Consider the following 26,397-nt stretch of genomic DNA (forward strand, 5'->3'; position numbering starts at 1 on the left):
ATGAATTAATCCCAGAAGGTTTTTATATCACTACCTATTTAGCTTATACATTTTGTTTTCCTGCAAAGCTACCCCTCATCAACTCCAGAAAAACAGAATTAGTCCCTTCTGAAAATGTTCTTGAGGAGGCAACTGACATTTCATGATTAAATATTTCATAGCTTCAAAAACCCTGTCTCAGGTTTGTTTCATTCTCTTCCTTTCTTATTAGAGCTATAAATTTCTTTGCTATCTTTTTTCAAGTTGCCTTTCAACTATTTTGGCCTATAAATTCCCCATCCTATCTACTTATTTATTGAGAAACTAAATCTTTTCAGCCTGTGCACAAAAATTATTTCCCCAAACTTTCATAGTTTTGTTACTCTCCTGAGCATCCTGTCCACTCTTCATTTGTACAATCCAACTTTAAAGGCCCAGGTAATTCTGCTTATTCTGTGAGACTCACCTCACAGACTCCATATTTTCCATTCTTCCACTCATAGCAATGTATATTTTACTCACTTTGGTGAACACCCATAATGCTGACTCATATTTTTGCTATTCTTGGTCATTTTTTTTGCCAAAGCAGTTAAGCCTGAAACACCTTAGGTTTAAAATCCCAAGGAAAGAGGACAGCCCAAAATTATAAGGACATGCAAATTCACAGAAACAAGCCACATCATAAAGAAAGCAAGGTAGTTAAGCAAAGCTATCCAGGATTGGCCAATATGAAAATTAAACATTCAAAATTGTATTATCAGGTAGTTTTAAACTGCCTGCTTTGATGATGTCATTCTGTCCATTCTTCAATGCCATGTAGCTGTTGGTGTCATTTTGCTATGAGATTCAGAAGACATAACAGTAATTCAGAAGATGTAACAATCCCTTCTAATCTTAAGACGACAGTGTCAAAATACCAATTTTCTGCTGTTTTTCCATGTTTCAGTAATGTGCACATCAACTGTCCTCACCTAGATACTGAAGCTCACCTACCCCTAATCCTCTATTTCACATTATACCCATATTCCATGCCCATATGGATAAGAATCCATGCTCCAAACTTTATACACACTCCAGATCTGTCTTTGTCTTTTCAGGCTACTATAACAAAACACTGTAGACAGAGTGGCTTATAAACAACAACTAAAGGGGCACCTGGGTGGCTCCGTGGTTGATCATCTGCCTTTGCCTCAGGTCATGATCCTGGGATCCTGGGATCAAGTTCCATATCAGGCTTCCCACAGGGAGCCTGCTTCTTCCTCTGCCTATGTCTCTCTCTGTGTCTCTCATGAATGAATAAATAAAATCTTAAAACAACAGCAACAACAAAAACAAAAATTTACCTCTCACAGTCCTGGAGACTGAGAAGTCCAAGATCAAGGTACTAGCAAATTTGATGTCTGGTCATGGCCAGCTTCCTGATTCACAGGTGGCCATCTTCTCACTGTGTACTCACATGGCCCAAGGAGTTTCTTCTTCTCTTTTCTTTCTTTCTTTCTTTCTTTCTTTCTTTCTTTCTTTCTTTCTTTCTTTTCTTTCTTCTTTCTTTCTTTCTTTCTTTCTTTCTTTCTTTCTTTCTCTCTTTCCTTTCTTTCTTTCTTTCTTTCTTTCTTTCTTTCTTTCTTTCTTCTTTCTTCTTTCTTTCTTTCTTCTTTCTTTAGAAGAATAGGACACTTAATCAACTGAGCCACCCAAGCACCCCTAGAGTTTCTTTTATAAGAGCACTAATCACTAATCAGTCCACAAGGACCCCACCTCCAAATTCCAGCACACAGGAGATGAAGTTTCCACATTGGGATTTTGGAGGGACATGGACATTAAGTCCGTAGCAATACCTTATCCATACTCTATAACTTACCCATATCCAGTACCTCATTCATACTCCATGCCTTACCCCTACTTCATATCTTTAGTCATACTCTATACCTTGCCCATATTCCTTCTTTAAAAAAATGTGGTAAATATATACAACATAAGCTTGCTGTCATAACTATTTTGACATGTACAGTTCAGTTACCTATACTCCCTTAACCATGCTTCATACCTTTACCCATTTGTTATACCTTACTTAGACTCTATTCCTTACTCATACTCCACAACTCTTCAAACATTACCCATACTCATCACCTTATCCATATTCTGTTTTTTTTATCCATCCTCCATACCTCATTCTGTACCATACCTTACTCATCCTCCATGTTTACTTTGCCCCACTCCTGACACCCTGTCCCAATCATTCATTTTCTTTCAGTTATTCCAAAGATATCATTGACTAGCTTAGAATCATATTGTGGCCATGCAAAATGAATTAAACTGTTTGCTCTTTTATTCAATTAACAATGTCACACTCAGCCAGCTGACTCATCTGGATTAATCTTGGGGGATTCACCGAGGAAGTATGAGGAATGGGCTGAAGTTGTTTCTATGCACACATTTGTGTGTGTGTCATGAAGTAGAGAAACAATTTTACAGAGTTGTGTGTTTTTAGAATGCCTACATCACCAAAGCACCCTTTTTCATATGAGTGAAAGTATCTCTTGAAGCCATCATAAAATGCTTCTCTTACACTTCAGAAAGAATGGAACCAAAACCATTTGGGATGGATTACCTAGCTTATTCTAAGTATTTCCCGGTGAAAGACAAAATAACAACAAAACCATATCTGTAGGTCTAGTCTAGTCTTTTATTCTATAATTTAACTTTATGTTCTTTTGTATCAGTAAATCCTCCTAAGTAAAAAAGGAGGTTATAATCAGTTAACAAAAAAGGTGAATTTATATACTGGAAGATAATTACTTAAGAGTCCTATAGACCCTTTAATATTTAATTATAGATTATAATAGGAAAAAATACATTTTTGATATTAAAAAAATAAAGTCTCAATATTAATGATGTTATCAGTTTGCTAATATAGCTAGGGGTGAAAGGGATGACTGTAGGAGAGAATTAGGGCTGGAAAGTATTTTGGAAACCATAGGCCCCACAGAAACACAATCAGTAGCACTCTCTGTTAAGTCATGGAGTCAATTTCAGTCTTGCTTCAAGCCCAGCATCCCATCTCATCCCAAGTTCCCCCAGCCAGTACATTGCTTATACCAGCTTGATCAGGGAGCCTGTCGATGGCACTTGTATATTTTACAATTACCATTCCAGAGATATGATGAACCCTGGAGTAATGTACTGTACTTGGCAACAACTGCCTCAGCTTTTGGGCACATATGCTTCAAATCTGAGAATATCATAGATATATATGGGAATCTTTGTAGAGATCTCTGAGGCAAGCTGGTATTTAACACAAAAGCAAACCCATTTGGAGCTAAAACACTTTCCATTAGGCAGTTTGGCGGCTGTTCTACGAGGCAAACTCACTGTGCTCGACGGACACATTTCGATTAAATGCTGCTTTGTATTCCTCCAAAGATGGGAACAATAAGGACGTTTGTCAAAGGAAAAACTGCAGCAAACGATTTCATGTTGAACATCTGTACTCTGCAGTTCATTGTTTGCAAGAGTTTATTGACCATAATTTTGATGCATATAGGTTTTAAAGAGTATAAACTGCATTTATCTTGGGCGCCTATCATTTATTTGAGTCTTGGCTTATTTATTTCCATTTTTCTGGGCATTTTATTTATTTCGGGATGCTGAAGAGATGAAGGAAAAGATGTTTTTGAAAAAGGAGTTTTCGTTAGCTCTGCAAAATTGATGAGGAAAGACAATGTTGCCACAAAAAGGATTAAGCAATTGAATTGAAAAATGTAACACTAAGCATATTATATCTTTATGATACCTTTCAGCCTTAAAGATCTCAAAACAATTTATAAACTTTAAGATCACTCTTCTAACTCATTGTCCATCATATCAATCATAGTGACATTTCCAGAGTGAACTGTAGCAGCTGTTAATTAGCAAAGTAATTTGAGGATGGTGGAGTCAGAAAACTAATTAATGACATTGAGAATGTGATCCTGAGTTAAGTTGCCTTCTTCCACTTTAAAAATGGATGGCCTATTGTTAGAAGACGTAAACTTTCTTTTTTTTGCATTTTATTCAAGGAAACCACAGTGCAAGTAACCCAAGTTGCTAAATCAGGGTAGCCTTTCTCAGTCATGATTTGATGCATTGCTGTGGTCCTGCTCTATTGGCCTAACTCTGCCACTACATAAACTACAGATCCCTTGAATAGAAGAGAGTCAGAACCTAGAAAGTGACCACCTATAAGATAACAGACTTTCTTTCTTGACAGATATTTAATAATAAAATAATCAATATATAGTAGTGGTTAGGAATGCAAACTTTCAAATCAGGCGGATGTGGAGTTATAATCTGAACACCGAGTAATTTCCTTCCATAAGCTTATCTATCTCCTGTTGTGTAGTTTATTTAAAATGATGTATATAAAGCACATTATCTGGCCTAGAAAACTTTCGATTACTGTTGTTATTATTATTCTCTCTTAGATTATTTGGTTCCAAGATTTATCTAAGAAAAGCCTGATGGATTTCATAATCTCTTTCATTAAATCTTTTTATTTTCCATTATTGTCCAATTGCCTCTTTACAGAGAAGACTTGAAGAAACTGCTCTTGAGTAGGTAACACTTTGTGTTTCTGTGTTTGTTTGTAGGGTGTACTCAGGCAGAAAGTCAAGATGGTTATGTGAGCTTCTCCAACCTGGCAGTTTTGATCTCTGGGTCAAACTGGCACTTTATTTTTACTGTCACTTCCCCTCCAGGTAATATCAGCAGAGTAAGTTTTTACTATCTGTTTCTTTTTTAAAAAACAAAAAATAGTCCCTTCTCTTTCATGATGAGAAGAGCTCCTATCATGAACAAGAAGTTGTCACAGCTTAGAGAAAAAATTCACTTGGTTATATCATTAAGGTTTGAAAAGCAAGAACACATGTAGAAATTAAGCTCCAGAAGAATTCTGGTAAGCAAGGATCCAAATGTACATTTTCTTCTAGTTGTTAAAATTTACTTTGAATGCTTTTCTTAAATTATTATTTAATATTTCTCTGACATGTAGTGGTATTTGGTTAGATATTAATTAGAACATTTCAACTAATAAGAAGAGTCATGGGATATTGAGTATATATTATGATTTCTGCCCTCCTTAACCACTGCCTCCTCCCAACTCCATAAATGGCAATCATATCCATTCAAAATCCTGGTACTTTAGAAGTAAAGATATATAAGATGTGTATAAATTGTCTATATGCTCCAGTTCTTCTTGACAAAACCTTGAAGTCTTCCCCCTTCTTGACAATTTTTACTTTATTAGAAGGCAATACTACTCAATAAGTTTGAAGTAGATAACATGTTAATTAAACTTCAAATGAGCCCATGCAAAATATTCCTCTCTCATTTCCACAAAGAATAGAGCCAAGTCTTCTCCTTCAGAGGAGTGGTAAGAATGGAGGTTTTTGTTTTGTTTTGCTTTTTTGAGGGTTTTTTTGAGAGTATAGTTTTTGACATCCTCTTTTTAAAATATTGGGCTCTAATAGAGACACAGAGTAATCCACTGGGGTGGAGGAGGGGGAAAGGAGATTTAACTCTTCCATTTATTATTGTGATTTACCAGAAAAAAAAATTCCTTAGCTAAGAGAGTATGAAAAGAATTCTAAAAATGCTAACACCACATTTGAACTAAAAAAGTACAATTGATATTTGTAATCAATTATTAATTTGGGGCAGAAAATTAGTCTGATGTGAAAGCCACGCAACTGTGGAAAGCAATTAATACACAGGTGTGATAATGCAAAGTTTTATGAAATACATTTGAATAATCATTACTGGATTTAAACCAGTTAGTTAATGGAAATGGCCAGAAGAATCCCATGTTTTGATGTGAGAGATCCAAAGCCCAACAACAAATGTTTAAGTAAGTCCACATATTAGTTATCCCTCATGAAACTTAAATTCAAACTGTCATAGTGTACTTCTCAAAAAGTGAAAAATATGGCTCTTGTGAAAATATGTAATGAGTATTTGTCAACAAATTCTTTACCTCACAAGTGAGGGTACCAGGAAGATGGCAAATCTGGTTTAAAGAATATTTGAGATTATCTCAGTGAAAAAGTAAGCATAAGACAAAGAGCATTTGAGAGATATGGATCACATAGCCAAGCTGAAATAACTTTGCCACATTGCATACAAGACAATAAAGCTGTAACCTTTGAGATGACATGTCTTTTGATACCATTTGCACCTTTACTGGAGCAAAATCATTTGCAGTTTACTAATTTACAAATTAACAAGACTGGGCATAATTAATATTAAAAAATATGTTCCGGGGAATTTGATAAACTTAAAGTCTCCGGTATGACATTGATCAGATCAGTAATCACTTTTATCCCTTAATTCCAAGTCTTGGGCAATTTTTCTGCACAAAGGGATTAGCTTCTGAGGTCAAATATATTATTATCAATTTTAATTTTGCAAGGCAAATAGCCTTTAAATACCTATGAAAGTGTCCTTATGTTAAGTATAGATCCATGGAGATCCATGTTCAGTGTTCTTGACCACGGGATTTCCAAGTATATATTTTGAAGGGCAACACATGCAGAGCTGGATATTTTGACCCATATTTGCCGGATTTTTTAAAGGACCTTTGTCCTTTAATTTCTTCATTGATAGACTAATTACTTCATCATATTTATTGTAAGGAATAAGTTATAAAGCCAGATATAAAACGTGGTGTAGACAAAAACTTCTCAATAACATTATTTTGTGCCAGCCTTAGTGTTCATGTTTACTGCACTACTACTTTATTTTAGGTTTCACTATAACTTATAGAAGAGGCTAACTGAAGAATTATCTTGAGAAGTTTTCCTTTTGGGAAGCCTAGGTGGCTCAGTTGGTTGAGCACCTGCCTTTGGCTCAGGTCATGATCCTGGGATCCTGGGATTGAGTCCTACATCAGGCTCCCCAGAGAAAGCCTGCTTCTCCCTCTGCCTGTGTCTCTGCCTCTCTCTCCGTGTCTCCCATGAATAAATAAATAAAATATTTAAAAAAGAAAGTATTTCTTTAGCATTTTTCCTTAAATTAATCTTCATAATTCTCAAAACCACATCTATGAGGTGAGGCTCTGTCAGAATGAGATTTACAAGCTTTGCGTAGTGGCAGTATCATAGCCAATGAGGTTTATCTGAGGCGTGATTATTGCTAATAGAATGATATTTACAGTCTAAATTAGAGGAGAATGGGTGGAAGACAGAAAGTCATATGTAGAAGAACAAATCATTACTCCTATTTTAGAAATAATAAAATTTGAGAAACTGAGCAATTAAAGGTCTGGCCAAATGTGTATGGGACCCTCACAAGTCTTTCTAATATGTTGACTAATCCAGCTCACTTTTCAGTATAGAACGTCCTGAGGCACCACCAAGAGAGAAGGCCTTCTGTGCATTTATTCTACTGGCTTCCCAGCTAGCCAATTTCTCTTCGTTAGCACTCCCATGATCTGGCTGTGGTTTCTCTGATCATTCCTTGGAGCCACGGGAGCTTGTAGGGGATTCTTGGGGGCTGTTGGGCTGAAAAGAGTCTGAAGGAGCCAGGGCTGCTCCTGGCCACCAAATCCAGAGAAACCCTTGTTGTCATTGCCATTGTCATGCCTGGAATACTCTTTCTCCTGAAATTCACATGACTCCGTCATCATTTCACTGAGATTTCTTCCCCAAAGTTCCCTCCAAAGAGAGGCCCTTTCTGCATCACTCAGGCTGTACCACCACTCTTCCCAACCCTGCTCCATCTCCAGTCACTCTCTGCCAGCCTCACTTTGGTCTTCATGGCTCTTACTGTTACATAGCATCAAGGTTATTGGGGTATTTGCTTGTCTACTGCCTATGTGCTCTGCCCCTCCCCCATTTTAGAACCTAAATTCCAAAAGGAACAGGAATTCTGCTGAGTTCAGCGCTATCTCTTCAGAGTGTAGAAAAATCTGGCACAACACAGGCACAATTTGTTTATAAGTAAGGATATTGAGATTATGTCAAAGATTACATTTTTGTAATGTTCTGCTGCCAGAAATATTTGAAAGCTGGTGGTCTATAGCCTTAGACTCACATACATCTAAAGTGGATTCACTGACTTTAGCCCTTCTGCCATTATATGTGTTTGAAACCCTTCCACAGCCTGATCTTCTATATCTCACTTGGTTCATGCCACTTCCCAGCTCAGAAGTTTTCCTTCTTGACACCTCATTGCCTTCAGAATATGGTCAAGGATCTTTTGCTGACATTTACTGCCCATCAAAATTTATCTCCAATGCTTTCCAGCATTAATTCTGAGTATTTTTCAGCATTAATTTCCTAAACGATTGCTCCTTTCTCCTTTCTGTCTTTATTTGCCTAGGCTTCAAAGCCCTACTTAAATATTCTCTCTTTTGGGTTGTTTTCCCTGACCATATTGATGAGAAATATCCTTTCAGAAAAATTGATTTGCAATATTCTTTTAGCATGTGTCACATTCTGATTTGTATTATAAATGTTTGTACATATATCTCATTTTATCTAGTAGCTTCTAAATATCTTCAGAATGAGAACAGTAACTTATCCAGCTAGCAAAGTAAACAATCACTGAGCAATCATTTGAAAATGGATAAAAGCATGAGGCATTTTGTTTTACTACTGCAAAGCCCTAGTAAAATCCACCCCCTCATCTCTAGGCTAGATTTATCTTATTCAGATGCTCATAAAAAAGCAACTAATTAATAACAAATAAGCCAAGTATGTATCAAGTATAATATGTACACACAGGAGAACCATTTCTAGCTAATTTTGTTATGGTAGCTTTGGGACCAAGTCAGCCAGGAGTCAACAGACTGAAAACCGGACTGTGACTTTCAATCAAATTATCAGATTCAGCCCAAGGAAAGCACAGAAAAGAAAAACACAATGTCTCCCTGAGAAGAGAAAATAAAAATTCTTTTTTTGCCTGCATTATGCAGATGAAAGCAGAGGTTTGGTGTGGGTTGGTTTGTTTTGAAACAAATCACAGGCTATAACTAACTCATGTTCATAGGCAAACTTTTTTTTCTTTAACTTTTCATTTTGTATTAAGTATAATTGACATATGATAAGCTATACATATTGAAAATATACAGTTTCATAAATTTTGATGAATATATACTTCCATGAAACATCTCCACAATTAAGAAAATGAACATATCTATCACCCTCAAAATTATAGGCAAATTTAAAATTTTAAATTTAAAAATAATATACATTAAATTAATTGTATATGTTTTTAGGATTCAAATACATTAATAGATTCATCTAATTACCACTACAATCAAGATATAGAACATTTCCCAGAAAAACTCCTTTATTCTGTTCCTCTGTCCTCACATCCTCCCCTTCCACTACGATTAATGCCTGACAATCACTTACCTGTTCTTTATCAGTATAATTTTGTCTATTCTACAATGTCATATAAATGGAATAATAAACTATATACCCTTTAGAGATGGATGTCTCCCACTTAACATAATGCCTTAGAAGTTCATCCCAGTTGTCACTTTCTTACTAATAGTTTCTTCTTTTTTCTTTCTTCTATTTCTTTTCTTTTCTTTTTTCTTTTTTCTCTTCTTTTCTTTTTTATTTTCCTTCCTGCCTTCCTATGTTCCTACCTTCTTTCCTTCCTTCTCTTTCTTTTTCCTGCCTGCCTTCATTCCTTCCTCCTTCACTCCCTCCCTTCCTTTTTTGGTTCCTTCTTCTTTTTCTCCCCCCCCCCTTTTTTTTGGCTGAGTAGTATTCCATTGTCTGTATAAACCATAGTTGGTTTATTCATTCCTGTGTTGAAGAACATGTGGGTTGTTTACTGGTTTGAGTGATTACAAATAGAGGTGCTATAAATATTTGTGTACCAATTTTGTGCACATAAGCATGCTTTTATTTTTATTTTTTTAGATTTTGTATGCTTTATTTATTTTTAAGATTTTATTTATTTATAAATAAAGCACAAGCAGGAAGAGCAGCAGAGGGAGAGGGAGAAGCAGGCTCCCTGCTCTGCAGGGACTCAATCCCAGGACCCCTGGATCATGATCTGAGCCGACTGAGCCACTTAGGTGCCCCAGATTTTGTATGCTTTAGTTCAAAAATAATAATGGAATGAGAATGAAATTCTTCAGACTATTAAAGAATTTGAGATGAATTCTTAGAAAGATCCCATCTCTAAAGGAACTTGTCCACTTTGCTCCACCATCATGACCAGAATGGCTTTATTTATTTGCCACTACTCTACTCCTAGTTTTTTAGGTAACAAAATTCTCATGAACATTAGCAAATTCTCCTGGCTCTATGGTAGGAGTCTCTGTTCCCTGTTTTGATGTGTTACATGCCATTTTTAAATAGGATACATACATTAGAGCAAGTAGTTTCACACATTCTGGAGCTGAGAGCATTTCTGTTCTAATTAGTGGAACATGAGAGTGAAATTGAAATTTTGCATTGGTGGAAAAGGTTAGGGTTAGTCTGAGACTAAAAGGAGAGAATTGGAAGAATGCCCCATCAATAATGGACAGAATTGGAAAGAACAATTGCATGTTATTGTTGGAATTGGATTCTTGTCGTTCTTCAGAAATACAAATTTTGGATTTATTTTTGGTTCATTTAATCGCTTAATTCAATAAATATTTGTTCAACCTACTAAGTGGAAGATATCGTTGTAAACATATCTCTTCCAACATATTTTTATTATATCAGCATCTTTTATCTTATTGATATGTTATTATTGTTTTTTTTAATAGGGGCCAATTTTACAGCTCGATCAAGGTCATTCACTGTCTTACCTGCAGCTCCGTCAGAGAAGTCAACCATCATCTTGGCTGTTTCCCTATGCTCAGTGGCCTCATGGCTGGCTCTATGCTGTCTGGTGTGCTGTTGGTTTAGGAAAAGCAAAAGCAGAAGTATGTAGATTTTGTTTTTAGAATGAAAATATTGGTGGGGAAATGTCATCATGTATAATATATTAACATTTCTTTTTCTTCCCCCAAAGAGAAATTTTTATGAAAGTGCAACATATTAAACCACATGGAACCAAATTATTCAATGCATACAGTAGAGGCAAGGATTACCTAGCCTTAAATAATAATAGCAATAATAATGAAAGCTCATATTGATTGAATATTCACTATGGTAAGTACTTTACATGCATGGATTTATTTAGTGTCCACAAAAACTCTATGGAGTAGGTATTAAATACTATGTCTGTGTTATGGAAGTGGAGCATGATGCACAGTAAGGCCAAGTAACTTGCCCAAGGTCGCATAATCAGGAAAAAGCTAGACAGTTTGGTTCCAGATCACACTATGTTCCACTGCCTGGATAATCCTCCAAAAAGTATGTTTAAGAATCAAGGGGAAGGGAATCAGAAGAAGGAAGAGAATGCTTGGTGGGTTTTTTTCCCTCTAGGAGCATGAAAACTATATTCTTGGACATTCTCCCAGAAGCAAATAATTTCTTTTAGGCTGGAGACATAGAGAACACTGAGGGAAAGGAGTTCTGGAAAAGAAGCTTCTTTTTTTTTTTTTTAAGATTTTATTTATTTATTTATGATAGAGAGAGAGAGAGAGAGACAGAGACAGAGAGAGACAGAGACAGAGACACAGGCAAAGGGAGAAGCAGGCTCCACGCAGGGTGCCTGATGCGGGCCAGGATCACGCCCTGGGCCAAAGGCAGGCGCTAAACTGCTGAGCCACCCAGGGATCCCCTAAAAGAAGTTTCTTTTTATCTTTCTACATAGAAAGCAGAAGTGAGGGAGATAGGGAGGCAGACCAGGTAGTGGAAAATCACTTACTCCACCCAAATAAATGGGGGGCTGAAACACTTGTAATATTAGGAGATGCTAGGAAACCAAAGTGATAAGCAAGCATGAGTACAAATGAGGTTAAGCAAAGAGAGAAAGTCAAAATAAAGAAAAGAAAGAGGGAGAAGCATGGTACCACAAATAGAAGATTCACCAAGCTTGGGTTTCTGAGAGATGCTGAGGAAGGGAAGCTCCAGGAGATGCATTCTTTATTTTGAACAAAGTATCAGCATGATATCCCTCTTCTCTCCCTGTCTTGATGGGGCTGGGAAAACTGTCTTTCTCAAGAAGAATGGGATTTCATTCTGGGTTGTCACCTGTGATTTGTTGAATGCAGGTTTTGGTCTTTGCTTTTAAATCTAAATGTGTGTGTGTGTGTGTGTGTGTGTGCACGCACATGCATGTGTTGCTTTCTGGTTTGAAAGCAAAGATCTTTCATAAGTTTTAATTTCATGTGACTCTGTGAAATACCCTATTTATTTCTTGTCCTCCATTTTACAGGTATGTGCATCAGCAATGGAGGGACTTCCCACTAAGCTCTGCTCACCCCATCTCTTCACTTTTGTTCCCCAGTTACAGAGGAAGCTTCTTCCTGCAGTTACTAACATATCATTACTTCACTATCCTCTTTTTTTGCTCTTTCAACTTTTCAGTATCTGTGGACACATTTCTCTGTATTAAATTCACATACTTTCCTGACTGGATGCAGACTCCTAATTTTCTTTACAAAAATGTAAAGAGATCAGGAAGCACTTTATGAAAAAATGGTAGAGTAATCAGTTCTGTATGAGTAATTTGTATTTTCTTCTTTATATCTTTCTGTGTTTTTCAATTTTCTATAATTAGCATTCATTACTTTAGAATAAAAAGTATCATTCCCCATCTTCCTCATGAAACAGAGTTCTCTGATTCAGCTGTACGGTCTGTCAGCAGTATACAAAATTTTGATCTGGGGACCTCATTCCACTTTCAGTAATCATTAAAAACCCAAAAATAATTTTTGTCAATGTGTGTTCATAGATTGGTATTTCCAAATAAGAAGTTAAAAGAGCAAATGTAAAATTTATTCACCTTAAAATAACAATAATACATGCATGTTAACATAATTAACATTATTACATTTAAAAATTATGTTTTCAAATATATATAATGAAAAGAATGCCATTTTTATAAAACTTTAATGTCTGCCTTAAGAATTTATATTTTTTAAACATTTTTTAAAAATTCATCTTGTACTTTCAAGCATGCCATTCACCTCATCTCTCATACAAGGAGTATGTGCTCATGTGTTTGACAATTTGGGAATATTACAACAAATTGAGAGGCCCGAGTGGCTCAGTCATTGAGCATCTGCCTTTGGCTCAGGTCCTGATCCCAAGGTCCTGGGATGGAGTCCCCCATCGGGCTCCCCTGCATGGAGCCTTCTTCTCCTTCTGCTGGTGTCTCTGCCTCTCTCTGTGTCTCATGAATCAAAAAATAAGCTGGATTCACTTAGCAGCTTCTGCATTACATTTGCTGCAACGTATTGTTTTTTGGCTGAAGTATATGAGGAAAATTCAGCAGCACACAGATACATAATAGAAGGGGAAGAGTATTTTAATAGACTTCACAGTTAATTGTGGGTAATCTTCTTTGATACTGCACCCAAACTGGCCAATAGATAGTTACTGAAAGGTACATCTCGAAGTACTTTTTGTACTTGGTTACAGGAAAAACTACTAATCTGTCATGTTCTTTGAGTGGAGATTTATCTATGTGTGATTTTGAAACATTATGCTTTAGCCATTTGGAAAATATTGTATCACTGAGTTATAAAAATTTTCCAAATACTGACATACTTCACAGTATAATTTTTTAAAAACTGCATTTGTTAAACTTTAATAATTAGATATCTACAAAACGTAAGCTGTCCAAAATTCTAAATTTGCCATGAGAGCTTCAATTTGATCACTGGCAGCAAATATTGTCAGTTGTTTCATAGAAGTTACAGGCTGGTCATTCACTTTAAAAAATCTACCAGATATCCAAGTTTGAATAACCAGAATCTGTCTTTTGTTCTTCCAAGTTCTTTCAATGTAAAAATGGTGTTCTGTGAAAAAATCAACTATTTTATTATTTCTATTTTTTTAAAGATTGTATTTATTTATATAAGAGAGTGAGTGAGTGAGAGAGAGTAGGAGGGGGCGTGGCCAGAGGGGCACAAGGAGAAGCAGACTTCCCACTGAGCTGGGAGCCTGATATGGGGCTCATTTGGGAACTCCAGGATCATGACCTGAGTTGAAGGCAGACACTTAACCTACTGAGCTACCCAGGCACCCCTAAAATCAGCTATTTTAGCTAAACTCAGTCACTAAAGTGCTTTTCCATGAGAAAAATTATCATATACCATGGCCTGGCATCATTTGAAATTACATTTACAATTTTTATTGTCTGCCCTCCAAAGCAGAATAAAAGCTCTGTGAGAGCAGGGACTGAGTCTTTCTTACTCATTGTCTTTCCATTGCCTAGAATAGTTCCTGGCATGAGTAATGTATATATATTTTTGATTATGATATTTAATAAATAAATGAATAGAATATAAAACATCCCTTTGGTCAAAAGTAGGAGTCTTCAATCAAATCACACAGCTGCATGAGATCTATGGATTGTTCCAATGTCAATGTCTTGGTCTTGATATCATACTACAATTATATAGTTTGTTACCAGTGGAGGAGGCTGGATGGGGGTGCATGACTTCTCCCTATACATTTCTTTGCAACTTCTTGTAAATCTATCATTAATTCAAAATAAAAAGAGTTAAAAAGAGCATTGTAACAATCCATACCACCTCAATCCAGTGAAAGCATAATATGAACTGTGAGGCACATGATGTAATTTTCTAGTATCTTTTTAACCTAATATATCAAAATTTATTTCAACATGGAATAAATATAAAAACACTAGATATTTTACAGTTTTTCAAAATCAAGTGTATATTTTATACTTATAGCACATCTTAATTTGAACTAGTCACATTTCAAGTGTTCAGTAGCCATATATGATGGCTGTTGTGTGGTTCAGTATGATACCTCAAAGTTGCCGGTAAGTATATGTGATTGTATTTCATTATTCCTTAAGCTCTGAATATATTACATGCATTTTAGTGTGTGTATATCACAGTCATTTTGTTGAGGCATAGAAGAAAAACGCCTTAACACTTAGGACCTGTTTACAAATAAAAATGTCTTATTCTAAAAAACAAGAAACATTCACATTTTTTTCTCATTAATTTAGAAATAAAAAGTGAAGATATTTCTGAATTCAAGACTAATGATCAAAAGAGTCATATTCACATGTCATCCAAACACCCAAGATCACAAGAGACTAAAAAGGAAGACACCATGATGGGAGAAGGTAAGCTTGGACAGTAGGAATGATTCCCACAAGAGACACCTATCATGGATGAGCCGTGGCCTCCTTCTCCCCATGGCTGTCAGTTTCTGAATCAGTTTATTTGTTAGTGCCTTCTTTAGTCTTTGTTACTTCTTCTCAAGGAAATTATACCCCACCCTAAGAGTATACAAGTCCCGCTGATTCACTCAGCTATTAACCAATTATTCAAGCTGACGTTCATATTTTTTTCTTAGGAGATGATAATTGGTTTAACAGTTGAATTTGCTACATAGAAAAAGGAAAACTAAAGTATAGGCATATCATCTTTCCCTTAGCTATTGCAAAGCTGCCAATCTGGCAACATTATTGAATTTGGGAAATAAGACAGTGGAGTTGCCAAATACCAACTATGCAAATTAGATTGAATATGGAACCCTTAAGAAATGAGTCAGGTTTGTTAAGCTCTGCTTTGTTGTTTAGTCATACTTTTAGCAAAATGCATTATTTGCTTACATTGTACATTATGCTAGTTGATTTTGCTCGTTATGTTTTTTAATTGCCATTAGAATTGGTGACAAGCAAAGAAAAGGTAAGCATTTACTTCAGACCACTGCTTTGCCCTTGTCCTTCTAAGACATAGAAAATAGGAAGATAATAGAAGACAAGATGGATTTGCAAAATATGGATATGGTGTATGAAAAATATTCATATAATTTCCATGGATCTGTAACACTTTGTAGGCTTTACTCTAAAGAAAATAATATTTTTATTTATTCTAAGCAATAGTGAATATTCATGATATTTTCTGCTTGAGAAAGGAATATGATTCCAATGGTTCTAGTACCATGTTTAACAAAAAAGTAGCAATTCAATGTTGTTCTGCCTCTAACTAGTTCAATGAACTTTGGGGGGTGTGTGTGTGCGCGCGCGCGTGTGTGTGTGTGTGTGTGTGTGTAAAATATCAGTTTGTTCTCCTGTTTGTATTTTTTCACATGGAAAAAATGAAGTTAATTTTTTAGAAATGTCCCAACAAATTAGCCAGCCATACTCCAGCCTAGACCTATACCAGAAGATGGTAGGAGGTTTAGAGTGAGTGGGTATGAGAAGAATGAAGAGAGAGAAAGAGACAAGAATTCTTTCTGGATTCCATCTAAGACCATTTTAATTTGGTTTCTAGAAACCTCTTGTCCATATTATTGCAATCAAATTCAGGACAAGTGTTCAAAAATGCTCATGTGAAATCAGCACTGCAAAGAACAGCATATTCAGCTGCATTCTTAAGCAAACAGCAAGAGTGATGCTAATCTCTCCCTAATCTAATATGGCTATCTACATGAATCTCAGTTGCTCTACTTAAATTAACTACATTAAGCAGTCCACAATGCCTGGGTGTTTTATTAAGGAACATTTTTTATATGGTGGCTTATTAATAAATTATCAGGAATGAGATAAGGGGCAGGGTTCCTGTGGAAAAGTTTAGATTGAAGAGATGGGAGTATCAAAGGCCATTTTATTGGGACATCCAGGTTAAAAATAGAAAGATATGTTATCCAAATCCTCCCCTAGGGATCATAGCAGATTTGTTTCCTTATTTTCTACCCTTTGTCCAAATCTAAAGAGCATCCGTTCCAAGGCAAGTAATGATGCATCTCCTACTTTTCTTCAGGAATTATTACCAGCTATGAAACAATTAATTACTGCTAGCTTCGAATAAGTTTGGTTTTGTTTCAATATTTCCATGGCACTTAAGCTTCCCTTTTTCCTCTTTTTCTAAACTCTTGGCCTTTGCTGATCAAAAGATTGGCTCTGTCTCTCATGAGCACATTGCATTCACTAAGTACTACCCTGGCACTAAAATTATTTAGCTGGTGGAATTGAGTGTTTCCACTGCCCAGTAGATTCAGACTGTAAACTCATCATGTTATGGCTTTTATGAAAAATTGCATGGATGCAGTAGGGATGGTGGAGAGTTACAATGGAGGAAGAAAAGAGTGGTGCATATATTCTTCATATTTTACTGTCACCAGCCATACATATAGAATCATCTGAACCAGACTTTAACATTCATAATTGTGCTCATCACCTTGCCAATCAGATCTAATGAATTCCCAGCATTAGCCGGAAAGCAGGAGAATGTGACAGTTAACAGCATGAAAATCAGGAGTCAGATAGAGCAAGTTTAATTCTAACTATCCTATGGCTTGCTTCCTGGTCTCAAGGAAGCCAACTATCCTCTCTGTGTCCATCAGCTCCTTCACTGGTAAAGTGGCCATAATAATACTGCCCACACTTATAGTTGTGCAGATTAAGTGAGTTAAGATTTGCACTAAAGTGTGCAAACAATTGCTGGCATATTGCATGTAATATATATGTGTTATTTATTTTGGTTCTTCTTGTTATTTAAGACTCAAAGCCTTCCAAGCCTGACTCCATCCTATCTTTGTAATCTTACTTTGCAATTCACCTTCCTGCCCTCTGCTCATAATCCCCATACTAGCTCACTCATTCTGACATGTGTCTAATATCTTCTCATCCATTTGCTTGCACAGTTTCTTCCAGCTGGATTGTTTATCTTCACCTGTTAAAACCTTGCAAAACTTTTAAGCGCCACTAAATACGTGTGTTTTTTTTTTTCCATAAAGTCTTTCCCAATCCCTCCTACTTCATTGAAAATTAGTATTTTCCTCTTTGGATGACAAGAACATTAAATGTGTACCTCCATGATAGTACTTGCATTTTTTAGAATGTATAGATAGATAGATCTTTGTTCCCACAGGCCAACGGCCCCTAACCAGGGTAATTTGGGCCCCCAAATAGGGTGGTCACCTCATCCTGGTTATCCCAAGACTTTTCCAGTTTTAAAAATCAAAGTCTTGTGTCTCAGGAACTCCCTCAGTCCCAGACAAATTGGGACAGTTGGTCATCCTACCTCCAGAGGACATTTGCAATGTCTGGAGACTCTTTTTTTTAAAGAGACAGAATGAGCACAAGAGGGTTGGGTGAGGGAGACAGAGAGAGAATCTCAAGCAGGGTCCACCCTCAGTACAGATCCCAATGTACGGTTTAATCCCAGGACCCTGAGATCATGACCCAAGCTGAAGTCAAGAGTCAGATACCCAACCAACTGAATGACCCAGGTGTTCCTGTCTGGAGACATTTTTATTGTCACAGTTTCACAGGGAGGGGAAGATACTTCAGGCATCTGGTGAGAAGAAGCCAGGGATGCTATAAAACATCCATAATGCATAAACCACCCTACAATAAAGATTATTTGCCTCAAGATGTCAATAATGTCAAGGTTGAGAAACCCTAGCAGAAGCTATTATTTGTCTTTGTAACATGTAAATGGAAGATGCTGGAATGCCTTGATAAATGCAGTTAGATTATGTCTCCGAATAAATATTGAATAAGTATTTATTTACCTTATAATATTTATTTAATACCTTATGAGATCTTTGCTGTATAGTTGCAAAGAAGTGATATCTGGTCCCCTGTCTGTGATGAGTTTGCAGTATGGTTGGGATGTAAGAATAATATTAGGGGGTAAATGAGAGAACAATCCTAGGCAGCAAATAATTAGATATAAAGCAATCACAACAAATGACATGTATTCAATGAGTTTACAGATGGGAGAGAATGCTCCAAGAGAGAAAGAATATCATCAACTTAAGTTACATGTTTAGTCCCTCTAGCTCCTAAATCATATCACATTGTTTCAAATCCTACTTGCCTTGGTTGTCCAATCTTCACCCACTCAGGTTTATAGAAATGTCAGGGAGCGAATCTAACTTTGCTCTGTCAAAGGTCAATTTTGTATCATTCATTCTCAACTGTTCCCTTGCTTCCCTAATTGGGTGAACCAGGGGCCAATCTCCCAGGAGAGATACCTCAGAATCTTCACCTCCTCTTGTCTCTGTACCACCCTGTGCATTTGTTCGACTTTGACCAATTCCACCTCTGTAACATCTTTGGTTTCCATCTTCACCCACTCTGTTTCACAGATCTATCATCAGTTCAGTTTCAGTTCACACCCCCCCCCATAGATGTCCACTCTACCACTCCTTCTTTTCCCTCCAGGATGGTATCTCCTCCTTTTCTTTTTTTTTTTTTAACTCTTATCTTCAAATCTTTCCAGATTTCTTTTGTTTTTTTTTAAGATTTTATTTATTTATTCATGAGAGACACAGAGAGAGAGCGAGAGAGGCAGAGACATAGGCAGAGGGAGAAGCAGGCTCCATGCAAGGAGCCCGATGCGGTACTCGATCCTGGGAGTCCAGGATCATGCCCCAGGCTGAAGGCAGGCACTAAACCACTGAGCCACCCAGGGATCCCAATCTTCTCCTTTTCCATTGGTTTGTGTGTTTGTGTGTATGTGTGTGTTTTGAGTTTTGTTTTGTTTTGTTATAGCTAGAAGGAATGATCAATCCCCTTCTCTTAACTTTTATAACATTTGCCTCTTGTTCACTTAACACCCTTTAAATATAATATAATTGTGGTGTTTATGTGGTCTAGATCCTTTTGTAAAAGTTCTATATCTTTTCTAATTCCAGCAGCACTGTTACCATAGGGCGTTAGGATATTAGACGGCTTATAATAATGGTTGCTGAGTGAAACATGAAGTTAGGGATGAAGTGAAACCCCTTCCTGTCCTTTCCCCTCTCTAGAGAATCCTGGATTCCAGCAGTTTTTTCAACTGCTATAGGAAAAGCCCTCTATCTCTTCTAAAGGAAATGTGGAAAGCTTATTTGGGTTCACAAAATTAACCACAGGATAATGACTTACATCTTTGGGGTCCTAACAACTGGCAAAATGTGACTTCTTACTTCCAGGCAAAATGCTTGCTAGGACCACTTTAGTTTCCTTGCTACTGCCTTCCTCTTTGAGGGACAGCTGCTGCTACAGAACTCAGTGCTTCCTTCTCCTGAGCAAACACTGATCTTTGGTCACTGGCTCCTCCTCCTCCTCCTCCTTCTTCTTCTTCATTCCATGTACCCAATGTTGGGAATTGTAAATTGTCATGTAAAAATGGCAAGATATTATGTATGTGTGACAATAACCATCAACTTCAGGGATTTATGTCTCCAACTTTAGAGTCCTATTGACTATGTATGTTGTATTTTATGAATATGAAATAAAAAGAACTATCAGTTTACCTTCATAAGTACAAATCTATAAGAATGACAGGGAGAGGGGAGGTTGCCTCAAGATGTCCAGAAGCAGGGAAAACAAAACATCTCAGGACTACAAATTGTCCCAAGTTCCCAGGAAAGTAAAACTATATTTGGAAATTATTAATAAATAGCATGCCTGCATCATATAATTTAAAAGATATGAATATCTCCTAATTTAAAAATGTGAATAAAACCTAGCACTTAATTCCTTAAGAAAACTTGTAAAAATAGGAATAGTTTTTAAAATACTAGGAATAAGAGGCTTCCTGCTAAATAAGATGGAGAGTTCCAATGCTCTTGGCAATCAAGATCCAATATCATGTTTAATGATGGAATATTAGAAGTACTAGTCTCATGAAGACAAAAGCAAATAACTCATTATCACAATTTTAAAATATATATTTTAGAATGCTAGGAAATACAGATATAAAAACAAAATTAAGGCAGCATTAGAGAAAATAGGTGATGGTTTTCAGATGATATAATTGTTTAACAGTAACTTTAAAGATTCAACCATTAACTGCTATAATTTATAAGTAACTTGAGTAGCTTACTCAAATATTATGTCAGATTATGCAAAAATAATGTAAAAAAATCAATGGTATACAGTTAGGAAACATACTGAAATGAATAATAGTGACTAAAGAATATCCTGTCTTGGAAAACAACCTTAAAAAGAGATGTATTGGACTTATATAAAAAATAAACTATATTCTATTGAATTGTTTAATGGGGAGACTTGATTTCATAAGGAATTGCAACATGCTTCTAATTAGATTGACTAAAATTGCAAAGACATCAGTAATTCCTAAATTAACTTTGGTTAATGCAGCTGCAATCATTTTACACTGAATAGAACAGCATAAGATGATTCTAAAGTTCTTCAGAAAATACAGATCAATGATACAAAGCCAATTTTTTAAATAAGAAATTGACTTTATGGCAGGAAGGATGGGTAGCTCAAAGGAATAATATTTAGGTTACTATTTTTAAGGCAGTGTGATACCGACACAAGAATATGTGGAGATATTAGTGTAAATAACTTCAATTAGATATAGTTATTAGATATATAAATGTAACAAATGATAAAGGGAATAATAAAAGCAAAGGAAAACAAGTGTTAGTCTATAAATGGGGTTAGTAAATTTGACTATTTAGAACATTTCTCAGTCCTAGATTCACATTTCAAAAACTACAGCAAAGTGAGGTGCCTGGGTGGCTTAGTTGGTGAAGCATCTGACTCTTGATTTTGGTTCAGGTCATGATCTCAGGGTTGTGAGATGGAGCCCCAGGTCAGGATCCATGCTCAGTGGGGAGTTTGCTTAAGATTCTCTCCCTCTGCTCCTTCCCCCACCCCCGCTTGAGCTCACACTTTCTCTCTCTGTCTCTCCCTCTTTCTCAAAAATAAAAATACACCAAAGTAGATTCCATATGGATTAATGAGTTAAATCAAGTTTACTAAAACATATTCATTGCTGGAATATTATAAAAAATTAAATGGAAATCATTCATGATATGATATAGGATTAAATGCATTTTTCTTTATCTTTTAATATTCCCATACCTTCTGATTTGCAGTGCATTTCTTATTAAAAATATATAATTTTTCACTTTGAGGAAAAAATAATTTAGATTCATTCATCTTAATTATTGCATTTGTCTTCTTCAATATGTAGGCAGGACGGTTGCTTTTATTAACAAATGAGGAACCAAGGAGGAGTGCATTCTTTTTGTTGGTTGATCAACTGTCCATCTGTCTGCCTTAGACCCTATTTAGGCTCCAAGGTCCAAATGATTATATTTGACCTTCTATGCTGAATCCAGGTTATCCAACACAGAATGCAGGTCATGGGAAAATATGGGCAGTGAAGGTGATGGAGGGTGAGGAGAGATTCATTGTTGATGTTCTCCTTGCAAAAGAAGCTAGTGAGTAGTAGTCACACAAATTTAAAACAATCACAGGCACACTATATACTTGTTGCCCAAGAAAGTTTTGGAAGACAAAGGAGGTTAAGGATAGCTGGAAAAGTTATAGCTACCTATGGTGAACTGGATCCAAAAATACTGAATCTTCTTTTTAATAGAAAAGAGATATATAGCCCCATATTTTATCTCATTCTTCCTAAAACTTGATCAAACCCACTAGTGGGACTGTAACTGGCATTTGAAATCTTATCTTTCCATTTTAATGGGGACTGTCCAACAAGGTGGAAGTAGAATAGAGACATTCCAATTCATATGTTTTGATATTCACTATTCTTCCTTCCCTAAAACCCAAATATTCAGCTGAATGCCTTAGGACACGTATCTGCTATAAATTCATTTTTTATCTAATTTGTCTGAGATCTAAGCTTCCTGTGGAGGTCCGAGATCAAAGGATCTGATTCCTTCTGATGTCAGTGCTGACATATAATGTGTGCCGACTTAGTTCTGTCTATAACCTCACAGTGGGAGGTGGCCAGCCTCCCTGGGCACCTTTACACAGTACACTTTCATTTCGACTGGGGAGTCTGTCAGGTATGTTGCTGATTGGAGCTTCCATGTAAATAATTCATGGGAGATTTTTAAATGTTCTGGGGCCCACAAAGGAAAGAGACTCTTGTGTTAGTCTTTTATGAATAGATGCAGACTTGAAGAACAAGGGAGAACAGATCTCCAATGACGGTCTCTCAAAAACAAGACAACAATATCTTCAAGGGGTTGAAAATAGGTGGCTTGTAGTGTTTAATTCCTCTTCTATGAAGTGGTGTTGGTTTTACCAAGGGATAAAAATTCGAAGTCTTCTCCCACCCCCTTTTTAAGTTTACTTCTATCTGACAATTTATTCTTCTTTTTCTTTGGTTATTTGCTGATCTGAATAAACTATATCTTTTCTTCCAGGGGGAGCAGTAATTATGGAGATGACACCAAGCTCAGTAGTTGGCATAGGACTGGGCGTAGTAGGGAGACAAGGTTGATGGCATAAAATGGTCCTTCCCAGAACATCCCAAGAGGAAGAAGAGGCTGTCATACAAGGAAAGGTGATAAAAGCAGTTGCCCAAGTCAAATGAGAAACTTTAGTCATCAAGTATTGAGGCATAAATTGATATAGTCTGAGCTGTTCAAGAACAGTTCTGGAAGGATCTGAAGATCCCATAGGGAAACTAGGATAATCGGAAAATTCTCATATCTCTAGGCAGGACAGTCATCCCATAGTTAGGTCATATCTCACAGCAGATACATGCCAGGGAAAAGGACTCTGGAAAAGCACAGAGAAGATAGGTATAACATGGGTGTGGCAGCGTATTAATTGGTGTATTACAGAAACAATGTAAACAACATGATTGTTGTCTCTCGTTTGACTGCTCCACATCAAAAGTATATCACATATATTTATATTATGTCATTACTCCTCCTTTCCTCACCTCACTTCCCCTTCGTTATCAGATTAAATTGAGGCAGGAAATTGATACCCTTTGCCCCAATACTGTCTCTTAGAGTATGATACAGACAAGATCACTGTCTGCTAATGCTCATCAAAACAGCTCTTGGGAAACAGAGAGCAGATATGACACAGGTTAACAAATTAGCATTTATGTTACACGTAAAAAGGTGATTAAGGTATTTGAAAGTGAGATATAAGGAAAGCAGGGATAGGAAATGTTCATGACAGTATTGCCCCTTGCCCAGAAACTCATCCTTTGTTTTCACCATAAAGCACATGAAAGATGACATTTGCATACATGCATGTATCCAACCCAACATTCTTCCTTAACTCTCTGCTGCTGTCCTCAACTTTGTACAGTATTATGTGGTGCTTAAAGTATAGACTCTGAAGCCAAAAATCTTGAATTCTGTAAAGTAAGTAAGATCTGTCACTACTTTGTATGTGGCCTTGGGAAGTTACCTAATTTCTCTGTACTTCAATGGCTTCCATTCTAAAAGGGAGATAATAATAACACTTACATCAGGGGTTTGTTGTAAGTATTAAATTATACATATGTATAATTAGTGCCCAACATGTGATAATTGCTCTAATTGCTATTTCAGTGTTATTTTCAACTATTAGCCTGTTCCTCTTCAAAAGACACACCCTGGAACGCAAATGAATAAGGGTATCATTAATGGAACAATCTTGAATTCCTTTTAATTTGGTAAAAAAAATTTATAATTTAATAAAACTATTTTTTAAAGACTTATTTATTTATTTATTCATGGCAGACACACACACACACACACACACACAGAGAGAGAGAGAGAGAGAGAGAGAGCCAGAGACACAGGCAGAAGGAGAAGCAGGCTCCATGCTGGGAGCCCGTTACAGGACTCGATCCCGGGACTGCAGGATCACGCCCTGGGCCAAAGGCAGGCGCCAAACTGCTGAGCCACCCAAGGATCCCCACTATTTTTTAGATCAAACCATAATACCTTAATGTGTATAAAAACATATTGATACATCCGTCTATATACAACGTGTTGTGACAATAAGAAACACATGAGTTAGGAAGTCCTTTCTGAAGGAAGTGAGGCATTTGGGAGATGAATAAAAGACAGAGTGTGGAAAGATAAGATGAAAAAAATATTTCAGACCTAGGGTGTTTTAAGATAATTCTTACAGGTTGAAGATGAGGTGATTAGGGAGAAAAAAATCAGACTTCTGGGCTCAGAAGAGGATGCAGCCAGAGACCCAGCACTATGTGTCTTTAAAGTACTTGAAAAGAATTGGACTTGAACACTCAGCTATAGGGACATTAAGATGTTGAAGCTAGAAAAGATTATACTTTTTTTAGAGCAATGTTTGTAATGAGTAAGCCAGTGTGTACATTAAATTTCAGTGAAATGCTCATATGAATGGTTCTTCTGTTTCTTCCTCAAGTTGTCATCATCACCACAATAACAACACAACCGTAACACAACAGCTGAGCTTTGTAGGGTCCTTCATTGTTTACAAGGTGCCAAAACATTGGAACTCAACTGCTTTCATGACAATTTTAGAAGATAGCAGACCAAATTATCCCATATCACTAATAAGAAAACTGCAATTAAAAGGGTCAGTTTTCTTTTCTTTTTTTTTTTAACTGTTTGACTTTTTTTAGGGTTTTATTTATTTGTCAGAGAGAGCACAAGCAGGAGGAGCAGCAGGCAGAGGCAGAGGGAGAAGCAGGCTTCCTGCGAAGTAGGGAGCCCAATGGGGACTCGATTCCCCACCCTGAGATCATGACCTGAACCAAAGGTAGACGCTTAACCAACTGAACCACTCAGGCGCCCAAAAGGGTCAGTTTTTCTAGTCAACCAAGACATGGGTTCAATAGTTTGTCCCATTCCAGAACTTGTGCTCTTTCCACCTGCCCTGAGGTCATGTGCAAGTGTACACACACACACACACACACACACACACACACACAGTTAGCACTGGCCAGAATGTGAAATTAGGGCCTTTGGTATATGAAATCCCTTTCCAGATATATCATATGAGAAAGTTTCCCACTTTCTTAAACATTCCTTTTAACAAAAAAGGAAACTAATATCAATGCTAACAGTGAGATAATTTCTACAGAAGATAAAAGCAGAGTGAGAGCAAGCGCATGTTTTCAGGAAGGCTATAATTTCTTGGAGGAAAATGTAAAATGTATTAATGTCCTTATATTTATAGTATTCACTCAAGAAAAATTAATTAGCATCCATAGCCATCAGAAAGTTGGACAGCCACCAGTAATAGAGCTCGAGAGGAATATTTTTATTTTCAATCGGTTTATTTTCCTGTGCACCAAAGAATGTTTTGTGTTTTTTTTCTGATGCAATAGAAATACACTGTGTTTTACTTTCTCTAGATTACAAGATTTCTTCTGTCTTCTAATCTCTCATATATAAATGGGGATAGTTTTTAAGTCCTTGGCCTGTATGTAGATGTTTAATAAATACCAGTCTTCTTCTCTTCCAAACCACTGTTGTAACGCATACTCAGAATCTGTCTATTCTGCTCTTCAGCATGTTTGACTCTGGCCTACTGTTCTTTATTATGTTTTGCTCAGAGTATTGCAATAGTCTTTCAACTGACCTCCACCAGTCCCTCAGAGTTCACTGACTTCAT

The 26,397-nt window shown here is 36.5% G+C and overlaps 1 protein-coding gene and 1 pseudogene across 11 annotated transcripts in view; both read left to right on the top strand.

The window, feature by feature from the left end:
* The window catches only part of PKHD1 (PKHD1 ciliary IPT domain containing fibrocystin/polyductin), a 477,526-nt gene that overhangs the window by 441,372 nt on the left and 9,757 nt on the right, over positions 1-26,397 (top strand). For 8 of the 11 annotated variants that reach the window (XM_041771518.1, XM_041771566.1, XM_041771526.1 and 5 more), the window contains 3 exons: positions 4,605-4,712; positions 10,727-10,885; positions 15,058-15,177. In XM_041771518.1, the coding sequence (XP_041627452.1) occupies positions 4,605-4,712; positions 10,727-10,885; positions 15,058-15,177 (387 nt within the window). Of the gene's footprint in view, positions 1-4,604; positions 4,727-10,726; positions 10,886-15,057; positions 15,178-23,207; positions 23,348-26,397 lie in introns of those variants that run through there. The other 3 variants (XR_005990304.1, XR_005990305.1, XR_005990310.1) reach the window with 3 other exon arrangements.
* On the top strand, positions 7,087-7,251 carry LOC121475538 (annotated as a pseudogene).

Source organism: Vulpes lagopus, chromosome 1 (assembly GCF_018345385.1).
Source record: "Vulpes lagopus strain Blue_001 chromosome 1, ASM1834538v1, whole genome shotgun sequence".
Taxonomy (NCBI): Eukaryota; Metazoa; Chordata; class Mammalia; order Carnivora; family Canidae; genus Vulpes; species Vulpes lagopus.